The sequence below is a fragment of the Martes martes genome (assembly GCF_963455335.1).
Source record: "Martes martes genome assembly, chromosome: 5".
Taxonomy (NCBI): Eukaryota; Metazoa; Chordata; class Mammalia; order Carnivora; family Mustelidae; genus Martes; species Martes martes.
In genome coordinates, this window is record NC_137892.1 from 38060962 (window position 1) to 38074858 (window position 13897).

The window sequence follows — 13897 nt, forward strand, 5'->3', positions numbered from 1 at the left end:
AGGTTGTCACTTGAGGATATGTCCTTCAACAGCTTATTAGCAGTCATTTCCCGCTCAAGTAAACATCTTCACCCAGAAGTTCATTTAGTGAGGCATAGTCATAGCACGGAAGCAGGAAGTCGCTTGACTTTGCAATCACTGCCTTAACATTGGGGCAGAATTCTTGTAACAGACCTTGCTTTTTATGGAAATTTAATAGCCCTGGAACGCTTGTAGCCTGGACAATTATGAGTTGCCATAATTTGTCCTTTCACTTACAGTGGCTTTAAATAGTCACACAACTACGTTGTCTTTGATCGGCATGGCTTCTCCTTGTCCCCTCACACTGCCGGGTCAGCTAGCACAATTCGGGAATGGTCTGCCCTCTGTCTTAAGACTGTGAGTGACTCTTGGCTGGAGCCGAGTGGCCTAATGTCCGTAATTTACTCACCAGAACAGATTTCATAAGATTAAAGTGCTGGTCCCTCTGTAAGCCAACATTTGATACCAACAGGCCTGGCACCTTGTAGCAGTCGGTGGCCTAGAGATACGCCTGCCGACATGTTAAAGCCATCCCAGGACGGTATCGTATCAATGGGAGGATTGCAGCGGGGGACTCCTCGCTGCCCGTGCCAAGATGGTGGTTGCATGGTAACACCTTCCTGTATTGTATTAGTCATGCTTGTAGGAAAACTCAGCGAGGATTGCTGATCCTTTGGGGAATGTTTACATTCAAAATTGGAATTCAGACTGTCTGAGATCCTTGAAAACTCTATGCTGGCTGTTCTGTGCTGATGAATGTTTCTTAAAGTAGAAGACAATCTGTAAAATATTACTGATTACATGGCAGATTCTGAGAAGTGACAGAAAGGTTTTTTTTTTTTTTGCAGGGCAGCCTTCCTGCAGAAGGTTGGCTCCTGCAGTGAGGCACGGATCTACCATCAGGCCTTGTGCCTAACCTGGACCGTAAGGGCAACGTAGACTAGGGACACTCTTAAGAGGGGTGGCTGCTCTCCCATTCTGGCAGATTATTTTCATGGATGAAGAAGATGGAACTGATGCTGTCAGATCTATTTTTTCACAAGAAGGCAGAAATACATACTTTTACATGAAATTTTTGGATTTCTAAACATTGGTTCTGATTACTCGGAAGAAACCTGTGCTGGCCAGAACTTCCACACGCGGAGCGGAAATTGGTCCGTAGGCCAACGGTTTATAATGTTGTATGGAGATTCATGTGTAAACCTTCGTGGTGGTATGTTGACTCTGTAGATGTTAAAGTCAAATGAAGATATTGTTAATAAATTAGAACACGGAATCAAAACATGTTCTGGAGCTGGAAGAGTGTGTTGGGATATGATATCCATCCCACACCAAATTATAGAAGATTAAGCTAACTGTCTTTTCAGATTTATGGAGCTTGGAGAATTGGGTCTGTTTAACTACAGTTCTTGACTGTGGGCATAGTTCTTTCAGCCTCTTTCGTATGCTGCGTGTCGTTACCATTAACACAAGACTGCATCCTAGTATTACCAAGGGGAAAGAGTCTGTCATAGGTGAGGACTCCTAGCTCTTCTCAGTGTATGCATGCAAAGCTGAATCAATGGAATCCGGTGAAATCTGTGAGAAGCTGGCTGCTACCACTTTGGTGAATGTTTGAGAATGGTAGCAACAGAGAGGATGATTAAAGGAAATACTTTAAAGACTCAAATTCTACTAACTTCAGTGGGGCCAGACTGCTTAAAAAGCAGGCCTGGAATGTAGCATTCGGGATGATGGGGCTTTCTGAAACCAGCATCTGAGATACATATAGAGTGTCAGTTCTAGAAGCAAAGTTTCAAAGTGTCAGCTGTACAAAGGCTACAGCTTCAAACACAGCATGTCCCTGGGCTAGATCTGCCTCCATCAGCAACAGCATCTTGGAAGAGGGCAAAGTTGTTTGCAGAAAAACAGCGGTCAGGGCCCTTGGAATGAATGTGAGCAGCCCTGCGAGGTAATGCATAGGTGAATAAAGAGTTCAAGCAGGTGCTGGGGGTAGGGGTGGAGGGGGCTCCGTTTACAGTGTTGAGATTCCTGCAGGGGCTAAGAATATCAAAGGTTTATTCAAATGTCCTTCAGCCCTTTCATCAGCTCGACATTTGCATCCCTTGGTCCTACCAGCTTTATTTCAGCAGTGAGTACGCTCAGATGACAGAGCTGGCTCCTGTTACTGATGGCTATCTGCTTGTCATTCTAGCCCTCTTACCTCCCACGTGAGTTGTACCTTTTTGGTGCAAATAAGCTGCCAGGGCTAGCCTGGCTTGATCTCTGTGCTGCAGATGTCTCTCATTAACTTGATTGAGACAGATCCCTGGGATCCTGTTACACAGTCTGACAAATCCCCCTGTCCTGGGAGGCACTGTCCCTTCACCTGGTGCTGGCTTCTTGCTCATATCCTTTGGGTAGAGTTTATGAGGGGCTAAGGTCTTTAAGTGCCCATGCTTTTAATGTGAGAGCTGTGGAGCGTTGATGGTTGCTAATGGAGAACCAGGAATGTAAAAATTGTCTCATGCTCTCCTTTAGGTTCTGAGGGGGGGAGAAAAAAAAAATCTCAAGGGATCTTTAACTTCTAGTGTTTTAATACTCAAAAGATTACAATTTTTAAAATTACTAATACTATTAATAGTATTATTTATAGTAGCTGAGAGAAACATGGTCTTAGCTCATTGCAAGTATAGACCGTTCAGTGACTATTGTGAGATGGTGATAAAACACATAATAAAATAAGTGTTTGGAAGTAACTGGGTTGACTAGTTCTGAGATCTGCAAGATGTCCAATTACTGTGGGTGAAAACTAGCCCCAAGCACTGTAAAGATGGGATTTGTGTTTATGTCTTTCAACATCTATATTTATTCTTGTTTTTCTGGAGTCATAAATTATTAAATATCATTTTATATTTTGTGTATATGGTTTTGTCATGTGTATGTGTGTTTTCTGTGAATAGCTATAGCTTTTTGTACAGTTTCTAGAACTTTTGTTTATAAACCCATAGTTAGGGCTATTTATTTTGACTTTCTGCAAGGATATCTTATAGCAGTTACTTCTAAAATACCCTGACAAAGAAGTCACTTATTAAATGTTGAAACAATAGAGCGATCTTCTATATATAAAAATGACTTTTCATGTAATATTAATGACTTCATTATTCCCCATAGATATAATGAGAAGCTGTGAAGGAAAATACTGAATTCTTTGGTTTTTTGAATTCTGTTTTCACTGGTTACTATTTACATTGAAACTCACTAAGTACATCTTTTCAGCACCTTTTAATAGAAGGCGTGCTGTCCTGATTCATGACCCTTCATGGTCTGGCACCACTAAGAGACACCGCCTCGCCTTACCAATAATTTGCAAGTGGACTAATAGTAGAAGTGGTTCATTATCAGTTTTCCAGGTTGAATTGTTCAGTTTGGAGGACTGCAATTTCTGTCCTCAGTGACCAGCATGAACTTGTAGACTACATAGCCTAAAATGAAGTATAAAGAGAAGATGGAGACATGATCCTTATCGATGCCAAGAAATGTGAAGTGTAGTTGGGACCATGCCCCGGATTTAGAAAAGATAATCTCTATAAATACATGTTTCCCGTGTAATAATGTTCTCAGTCCTGTTGGCTCTCAGAAAAGGAAGAGTTCTTTGTGGACTCTGAAGGTGGTGAAAGCTTTATAGAGGAGCTTAGCCACTGAAAAAAGCCCAGGGGAACAATGAGGGAATTGGAGGTAAAGGAAGAATCAACAGAGGCCTGAAGGTGGGAGTCAGCAGGTCAGGCAAGAAGACCAGGAAGACAAGGAGTCCTGGGAGTTGAGGTTGGAAAGGTGCTCACACATGGAGACTATGAAGGACCAAGCAGGGGTTAGAGTGGCTTTTCCAGAATGGGGAGTTGTTGGGGTTCTCCATCTGGGAAGTCCTGATGAACTGGGAGATGAGAACTGGGAGATGAGGACAGAGAAGGAACAGGGAGCTGGCTGGGAGGCGAGAGCACTGTCCACGCACGTGACAGCAAGGCCTATGTGAACCTTCCGTGTTAGAATGGACTCTGATAGCTCTGAGCAAGACAGTGAGGGAGTAAATCTTCAGGATTTGTTGACAGATGAGCTTGTGTTGAAGGAAAGAGACCAATAAATAAGTAAATAAGACCTCTTTCCCCTGATTTCATTTTGTCATTCTTCTTGTGGACAAGCCCATCAGAAAGTAGGGAATAGAAAAGTGAAATTTCAAAAAATACATTTTATCCATTACTAGGAATGTTAATCTTTGATGAATGGGGAGAAGGATTTATGGATTGTTGAAGCAAGGACTCCTACAATCGAAGTTTGTTACGGAATTGAGAGGCACATTTTAAACTTCCGTCTATGCATCATTAGGAGAAAACATTAGCAATTGACTGATTCTATCAGCTTCTCTGTTTAGTTCTCCAATTTTAATCAAATAGGACTGAGACAGGCATTAATGGTTTATCTGCTATTATATCACTCTCTCTGGTCAAGTCTCCATGCTGACATGCATATGGTAATTGGAGATTAGTCATTTCCTGGGATACACTTCATCTCCTTAGAAGCCATACAACCAAGATTGGGTGTCATTTGCTTTGGGTCCAGCTGGGAAGCTTCAAAGGGCATCTCTGGCTATTCAGATAAGCCTTGTCCGGGACTGTGGGGCAGCCCCAGGAGCAGCAAGTTAGTGGTCCCAGGTCCCCTGCCACAGCCATTTTTTTTCAAGAACAAAAGCAGACGGCCAGAGAGAGAGAGAGAGACAGAGAGAGACAGCGACAGCTTGCATTGGCACCGATGGGGTTATACTTATCGGGAAGGAGAGGCTCCTCCAGCTGGAGGTGCGCTTCTGAGTTTCAGAGCCCCTCCTAATGAATTTTAGACTGAGAATCTCATTCTCCTAGAACTATCACTTGAGAATCAGAGTAATTATTTCCTATTGCCCTTTGTGGAATACAGTTATAATTGCATTACTGTTAACGGTGTTCGCATTAACACTTAATTGTTAATGTCCTCCTAATTTGGAGGAAATCATCACCTCTTCATATTTCATTGCCAGAAAGAGTTGTTAAACTCCGAGAGGATAATTTGAAGCTTCTAAATGGAGAAACAAGAAAAGATGCTAGAATTCGGAGGCAGGATTTGTAGAATGACTTCTCTTTCTGGGGTCTGCTTGTGCCTGCGTTGGTTTGCTTTTAAGGTATTATGCATCTGCCGCTTTTGGAGGGTAAGCGGCAATGCATAGTCGATCCCTGGAACGTACCGGGGATTCTTGTGTGGCATGGAAATGACTCTGGGGTCCGTGGGAGGAAAAGGGCAGTCGCTCTCTCTCATAGCTGACATCCTGTTTGAGTGTTGAAAGACACATTAACAAGAAAAGAAAGACGCCACTGTGACAAGGTCATCCAGACAGTGGTGGGCTGCAGGCCTTGACTTTCAGATGATTGTTAACATCTTCTTTTACAATACACTGAACTGCCTGTTGTTCACAGCCACGCGATTCCCTGGCTTCGCTCCGCAGCAGGAAACGGAAATATTTTGAGAAGTCTTTATTCAGGCTCGAAGGCGGGGGGGAGAGAAAAACTGAGAGAAAGAGGAAATACCAGAATTATGTCAATCTTCGAATCCGTTAACTACCGTTTGGGGCGTTGGATGGTGTGTTTTCATTTGAACGTAGAATGGGCACCTCTCTGACTCTGGTTTGGAAAGAACTTTTTTAGGGTCTGGAAGGAGAAATCCTGGGTTGCCTGGGTGTTGGACCTGCAGAGTCCCACAGGGCCTGGTGCTTGACATCATGTTACACTGCTGCCCTCTTAAAATTCTTCATAATTTTGGGACAAGGGGTCCCGTGTTTCATTTTGTACTGGGACCCACAAATCGTGTAGTGGGTCCTGCTGAGCACAGTGAGTGCAGTTTGAGTTTCACCCAGCGTTCCTGGAAGCCTGATTCTCTTCAAACCGCCCCCCCCCCAAGTAATTAAATTTTGTACTCTTACCAAGACAGGAACTGGTTTGACAACATTACAGGCTTGTTCCTTTTTTTTTTTTTTTAAGATTTTATTTATTTATTTGACAGAGATCACAAGTAGGCAGAGAGGCAGGCAGAGAGAGAAGGGGAAGCAGGCTCCCCGCTGAGCAGAGAGCCCCATGCAGGGCTTGGTCCCAGGACCCTGAGATCATGACCTGAGCCGAAGGCAGAGGCTTAACCCACTGAGCCACCCAGGTGCCCCAGGCTTGTTCCTTTAAAAAGAAATGTCGTTTAGTTAAGTAGCTATATTTCCTAGTGCTTGTACGATGGCAAATAGCCTGTTTGACCTAATTTTTTTTTTTTTTGACTTTTCAATTCAGTATTACTGTATCCAATGTAGGCTACGAATGTATGTCGAAATACGGCGGATTAATGAAGATTTCAGTTTCAGAAGCTTTAATGTATATTTCAACCAAAAGAACCATTAAAGCTGGTGGAATACCAAAACTGGTGAGGTTTGAGCACACACCTTGGGGCGCATTCCTTAATTTCTACAGGTGGGATTGTTTAGACCTGGAAGATTTCAAAAGCACATTCTAAGGGAGGTCACCTGGCAGGGGTACAGGACGGAATGGACCTTTACCCGTTCCTCTTGGCAGGGCTTGATTTCTTATCAAGTTATGCCCTGACAAGTGAGGAATGACTCCATGCATTTTTGCTTTGCTCTGTGACTCATTAGCTTTATTTCTCATAAACACCCTTCCCTCCCAAGTACAATCTAAAAAGTTCTGTCATTAAAAGCAATTTTGTTTTTCCTGCCTAAGGGAGACTGTTTTCAACAAAATATGTGCATTTTGACAATGTGTGCCTAGCCCATTTAAAGCTGTAAGTATAATTTCTTTTTTATTGGGTGATAAACTTTCTTTCTGACAAAACAAAGGACAGTCAAGATTTCTTCCCTTTTAAAAAATTGTGATTTCGCATTTCTTTACACATGTTTTAAAACACATTTTATATAACGCTGCTTTTAAAAAAGAAAGTTATATGGCTTTGTGTGTAATCAGTTCTACAAAGATGTCAGTGGTGTTGAGCATTAAATGAAGCATAAATAGGTCACAAAAGGAACAAAATGCCTTGTTGCATTTCAAAATCTGGATTTAAATGTTTCATTCCTGTGACTATAACATGATTATGAATTTACCGCAAAAAAACCGAAAGCCTGAGGTTGACGTCAGGATGTATGCATGCATACATAGGTTAGTTACTTTTCTGATTATTTTTGGTCTGCCGTGCAAAGAAAAGGACTTTGGACAGTGAGTCAGAGCTCTCTTCCCTGCCTCTGCCTGGGAAAGCCAACGAACGTGATGGCATCTCCAGACCCTGCCTCCGGGTCCCACTGCCATTAATGCTCAGTCCTGGCTTTTCTTACTGGTTCTCACTCTTGGGTTTTACTTCCGGGTCAGTAAAGCCAAGAGATAAAGCCGCCTTAGGAACAGACTATGAGTCAGGGTTTCCCCAACTATGGTCATCCTTGCACTACCTTCAGAACATTTGTTATGCACATGTATTGCCAGGATTTACTTAATATATATTGTTAAATATACCCTGATCTTTTTTTACCTGATAGCTTTCTGTGGAAATTGTGTATCCTAAACATCCCTTTTCCATGGATGATATTACTTGCCATAATAGACAAAACTCTACTCCTCAGGCCTGTTTTCTCTTTGTCAAAAGTAGGGATTAGCCAGTGTGAGAGAGTTGTTAAAGGTCTGTTAGCACCATCCTGAGATTTTTCTCCTTGACTACTTTGAAAGAGGGTTCATACGGGAATCATTTTCTTATTCCATGATTCATTGTTTGGTAAGGCTATATCTATGTATCACCTGTAGTTCTCGTAATACTGTGAGAGGTCTAGATGATTCACTTTGAAACTACTGCCTTGAGTGATCAGATTTGATGGATGCTGAGAGGGCCCCTCACTTGTCCTGTTGTCTCAGATTCCACCGTTATCATCATTCCTTTAGATTTATATTTCGATTTTGTTCAGTAATTACCTATTTAAATGTAAATTGCTCTGTAACCTCTTAGTAGTCTTCTAAAGATTGGTTTTCCTTATTAAGACTAAGGCTCCACCAAAGAAGGACGCAGGCTAGAGATCCGGGCCGTACAAGAATAAAAGAAAGACTGGAGACAGACATACACCCTTCACAATGAATGTAGGGCTGTAATTTCTTCTTAGGTGTCTTTCTCGGCCTGGGAAAGTCTTGTCTGTTTCCCCCAACTCCGACTGCCACACTTTTACAAGCCTCAAGGGCCAACATCTCTGCTCCTTCCCTAATAGTCTGCCCCCAGATGTCGATGGCCCTGCCCCTCTTGCTTGCAGAACCACATGGATCTGCACTGTAGTCGGTTGTGAGCTTGCCTTGTCTCCTCTAGGAGACACCCCAGGAGTGGTATATATGAGCCGGAGACCTAACTTCGCTGACGGTGACAGAAACTAGGAAAGGCGAGTATCACAAAGCAAGTTTTTCTTCGTTGATTTTGCAAGAATATTCCTGATGCAACACAGCTGGGAAGGGTAGCATTCCATTCACCCAAATTAGGCCCAGTGACATCAGCTGTGTTCCTGTGTATGATTCATGAAAATAGGCAGACACCGAGGCTTGCTGTGGGAGGCGGGAAAGGATTTTGGGACAGAGAAACGGTTTCTATCGCTTTGGCTTTGATGCCCAGCTCCGCTTGAGTTATTTTTCTCCAAGCCTAGCTGACTGGCTAGAATATGTGGACAGGGAGGATAAAGTATTATCTCTGCAAAGCATAGCAGTGACTCAGCATTTAATACCTGCTCCTTTGACACAGACCGTGGCTTAACACAATTTATGAGCTGTTCATTGTCTCCGAATCCACAGTGGAATTTTGGTGTCCTAGTGAAACATGGGTAGTGCAAGGATGAACTCTTGTAGCAAAGGGAGGCGTCTCAAAATACCTCAGGCGCTGTCGTGCCACGAAAAGTGCTTTGGAGTCAGAAATACCTGGGGTTGAAACCCTGTCCTGCACGTAGAAGCTGGTGACTCGGTGTGAGTTAGCCTCCTAGCACTCCAGACTTTGTCAGGGAAGCTGGAGACGACAGTGGGGGAACAGTCCTTCCTTCCAGCGTTGCTGGGGGTACTTGGGAGGAAGGCAGGGTGGTGGTTGAGGGGCACACAGCACCGTCTGACACCAGCAGTCATGAAACCTGGCTCATTCCACTTTCACATATTTTGTGGGGTTTTTTGTGACGATCTTGGGCTCTGTTTGGCTGAGATTGTGTATATAGCTTTGGGAGTACCCTCCCCCCCACTTTTCCCCAATGTACTAATGGACACAATGAAAATACATTTAAAATGAGGGAACATTTGTGCAAACAAACTGGAACAGCCAGAGATGGAAAGAAGAGGATCTTTATTACCGTTCATTACATTTTTTATGCCACTATGATGGATTCGCTTGGGAATAAAATCCCTGGTAATTATTTAGCTACCTATTCATTTGATTTTCATTTGTGTTGGGCTTAACTTCTCATAAGCTAATTACCATAATTTCATGAACACCATCCTGGCTTCACTACCATACTGGCTCACACTTTCTGATGGAAAGCCACATCTTTATGTGGTATCTTTGGAATAAAAGAGGACCTTGGTGTTCTAGTTTAGTAGGAGTCATCCATGACTCACTTTTAGTATTCATCTGGCCATATCAATTCTTTATTATTATTATTTTTTAATGAAGATAGAGAGGTAGGGTGGTGGGGAGGGAGAGAGAGAGAATCCCAAGCAAAGCTCCATGCCCAGTGCAGAGCCTGGTGCAGGACTCCATCCCACAACCCTGGAATTATGACCCGAGCCAAAATCAAGAGTTGGACGCTTAACCAACCGAGCCACCCAGGCACCCCTGGCCATATCAGTTCTCCTAGTATTCTACACATGTTGTGACAGAGCAAGATCTAAGAAACAGAAGGAAATGACTTTGAGTTGTGATTTTAGGTAACTGTCAACCGTTATTTCTAGAGGCTTAACTGTTCACTCCTTCCAGATATGCAAGAAGAGATGGCCTTTGGAGGGACTTGGAAGGAAGTGAAGGTGAAGTCTGGTGTATTTTAAGTCATAATTTAGGTCACATTTGGGAAAAAGGAAAAAAAAAAAAGCTTTGCTGTCGCTGTTGGTAACCATTGGCCTAAGGAAAAGTAGTGGTTCAGAAACTTGTCTTGAACTGTTTTTCTTTAAAAAAAAAAAAAAAGAAAGAAAATCTCACACAGAATGGAAAGTTTGGGTCACAGGTGTAAACCCTTAGGCCTTGCTTCCTCAGTGAGCTCAGAGCTGGTCTCAAGGACAAAAAAAAAAAAAAAAAAAAAAGAGAGAGGGAGAGAGAGAGAGAGAGAGAGAGAAAGAAGTTTTGCATTAAAAACAGATTTACCTCTCCAGGCAGAGGGACGGCTTTGAGGACGGCTTTGAACACAGTCTCTGTCAGGACTGGAGTCAGGAGGGAGAGTTGGAAACAGCAGCTATGGACTTGAGGTGTTTATTTTTTCCTCTTCTCTTTCCTAGCATGATGAATTTTGCTCATGGATTTGGTTTTGCTTCAGAGTTCTTTCTGTGTGATAAGTGAAGGTTAGCTACTTGGGGACTGGTAGTTAATTTGAGCCTATGGGCAACTCCCCTCTTGCCTGGGATTCTATTTGTAACATTCTGCTCTGTGGGTTTAACTAAACTGTCAGGATGGCAGAGGGCTGAGTTATTCGAGTTCACTGTAGAAAGCTCAGGCAGGAAATGAAACTGTTTAGCACCCCAGAGAAAGGAGTTGCGGCAGGGAAGGAGAGCATCTGGGCCCAGAATCCCCTGTGATGCTTTGTTTCTCTGGAAAATTATGTGCTGAATGTCTCCCTCTCGTCCCCTGAGGACGTGCAGACAATAGATTTTGAAGCGACCTCACCTCCATGTTTTTACCCCCACCTTTGCCAGAGCACAGACTTGATCTAGTCTTTTCTGAGAGGGAGGCAGCCCGCCTCCCACTCCATCTTCAGTGGAAGGCATCCTGGGGCCCGAGTGGTGGCAGAGCTGAAGAGTGTAGGGACAGGCTGAGACACGTCCCCAAAGGACAATGGAGTGGACCGAGACTCTTCTTGGCTTTCGAAGGCGCTGGTAAGCTGGCCCTGGGGCTGAACTGAAGCCGGCCAGAGTCTCCAAGGGTGAGAAGGTCAGGGCAGGTGTGCCTGAGTTAGGCCCTGCCTCCGATTGCAACATGATGGAGTTCCTATCGTCCGCTCTCTGTAATCATTGCATCTGGTTCAGAGATGGTCATTGCAACTTCCTCGAGGTTCTCCTGAGCTTTAAAATTATTTGCTTAATGCTTTCAACCCATTGCCCTTGCTGCTGTACTACAGAGTTAACCTTGACCAGGTAGGAGGGGGTTGGTGGTACCTGCAGCCTGCTCACAGTTTGGGGCTTCTCTACAGGTGGCCAGGGGTGGCCTCATGCCTTTCAAGTCAGCATCAGCAAATCCTGCTCATCCTCACAGGAAGCAAAGTGGTGTCGATTTTATGGAAAGAAAAGATACAGGAGCATGTGAAAGGATCTAGAAAAGCCCAATCTTAATGAATTGTAAGTTGATTAAAAGAGAATTCTTAGAGCTGGAGCTTCCCCAAATTAATTCAGGCAATGCTTTTAATTTTTTTTTTTTTTTGTATCCTGAGTTTATCACTCTGTTGATTATCCAAATTCTTCTAAGCCCTCTCCCAGGTTTTAATTTTTATTTGTTCTCTAAAATGTTTAAGTCACTTGTATTTTTTCCGAAGTGTCACAGTTCCCCTCACTGAATCTCAGTGCTTTATTATACACACTCATACATCCATGGCCTGTCTGTCACAGATGTGTGTTGGGAAAATCTTGGAAGATATACTAAAAATAGGTAGGCATGGTAACTTAGCTATTTAATTCTAACATTTTTCTAATTATAAGAGAAATGTACTATCATTGAAGAAAATTAGAAATATGCATTTTTAGGGGCACCTGGGCGGCTCCCTGGGTTACGCCTCTGCCTTCAGCTCAGGACACGATTTGAGGGTCCTGGGATCGAGTCCCGCGTCGGCCTCTCTGCTCAGCAGGGAACCTGCTTCCCCCTCTCTCTCTGCCTGCCTCTCTGCCTACTTGTGATCTCTGTCTGTTAAATAAATAAATAAAATCTTTAAAAACATATATACACACACACACACACACACACACACACATATATATATACATTTTTAAAATATGCTGATAAAAATAAACTTTATTCCCAATATTACCATCCAGGGTATTGATTTTCTTAGCTAGGGCTTAAGATATATATATGTGTGTGTGTGTGTGTGTGTATGCTAACATGACCAAAATTACTTTATTTTTGTAATCTGCTTTTTCATTAAGTGATATGACAGGCTTTTTCATTAAGTGATATATTTACTAGAGCAATGACCAACTAAACTTTCTCAGACTCATTTGAGAAAGATTATGGTTTTATTTGGAGCAAAATAAAAAGTATGTTCCGTTAGAATTAGAAAATAATAGGACTAGAACCCCTCAACTGCCCCCTCCCCCATCTCATTTCAGCACCCTCTCTTCACAGATAAGGAAAGGGAGCCCTGGACAGTGTAGGTCATGGGCAAGGTCACACTGGAAATCACTGACAGAACAGGGACTGGAATCCGACCCCACTGCCTCACAGCCGGCTCTGTTTTCTCTCCAGTACAGGCCTTTGCACGGGTTTTGACTTTCTGCCCATGAACGAACTTCACGTTCGTGAACCTTTCGAATCTTAGTGCAAAGAAGGCATGAACCATTCAGACAATGGGCTTGGGAGCAGGGGGAAGAGGGACACAAACTCGGTTGCTTATTGGACAGGTGGCCAAGCTTCTCAGTGATAGGAAGCTGCCATTTGGGGTAATTCTGTCCCTCCCAGCAGGACACAACTTTATGCTTTGCCAGGTGTCATCTTTGCTTTTTGACTGTTGCACAGATGGGTAAGGGATGGTGTTTCCATTGAATTAGTGACTTAAACTCACTAAGTCACTTAAATTAGTGACTCAAGAACATATTAGCTGTGTGTGAGGCTCTAGTTCTGGTTCATAGTGCGCACTTGGGGGCCCTGAGTGTGGGGCTTCTTGCATTGTGCGTGTATGTTGTGGGACAGAGTTTCTCTCTGAAATGGTGATAACATGTCCTCGGGATAGCATTTGTCCCGTTTGTTCACTTGATTTCTCAACAAAAAATAATGATCCCGATCCAGAAACTGTTGATAGAGACGGAAGGTGCTCTTCTTTTTCTTTTTTCCCCACTTTCCACTGTCCTTGTCTTTCTCCCTCTCTGGTATTTCCTTTGCGCAAACCCCTCCCACACTCTGCCCTCCCTATCTCACTGTTCACCCTTTGCTGTGAGGATAACACCTGCATGTGTCTGTCCTAGGACCGAGGAGCTTCTGAGTGCCTGTAAGTGCGCGGGTGTGTGTATGTGTGTGTGTCCTGGCATGGTCAGGATCTCTATACAGATCCCAGGGCCTAACCACACACTCCGCAGAAAGAACATTCTGAAGAGTTGCAGGAAATAATTGATCAAGAGGTTGCTCTGTGCGGGGCACATTGGAATTTAGTTAATGTGTAGCCTGAAGCAGAAAGTGTCTAACTGCTTTCAAGGCCCTTTGAAAACATGTACAAGTATTTGGTGAGAACTTCAGAACTCGGTTAAGCTGTCTTTGATTCCAAAGATATCCCTAGGGCCAAGTGAATAAATTACAGATGCTTTAAAAAAAATTTTTTTTTAACTTAATGCCTATATTAAATAATTGATTTTTTTTATGAACCAACGTGACTAAATATGTTAATCAAGTTATTGCTGAATTTGCTTAATTTCCCCCA

At 43.2% G+C, this 13897-nt stretch overlaps 1 protein-coding gene across 3 annotated transcripts in view; it reads left to right on the top strand.

Moving 5' to 3' along the window:
* EFNA5 (ephrin A5) overlaps window positions 1–13897 on the top strand; it is a gene marked incomplete at its 5' end in the record, with an annotated part of 275191 nt that overhangs the window by 181715 nt on the left and 79579 nt on the right. The window contains one exon of one of the 3 annotated variants that reach the window (XM_080803663.1): window positions 10386–10529. The exons of the other annotated variants lie outside the window; for them this stretch is intronic. Within the exon in view, the coding sequence (XP_080659789.1) occupies window positions 10519–10529 (11 nt within the window). Of the gene's footprint in view, window positions 1–10385; window positions 10530–13897 lie in introns of those variants that run through there. 3 annotated transcript variants of the gene reach the window in all.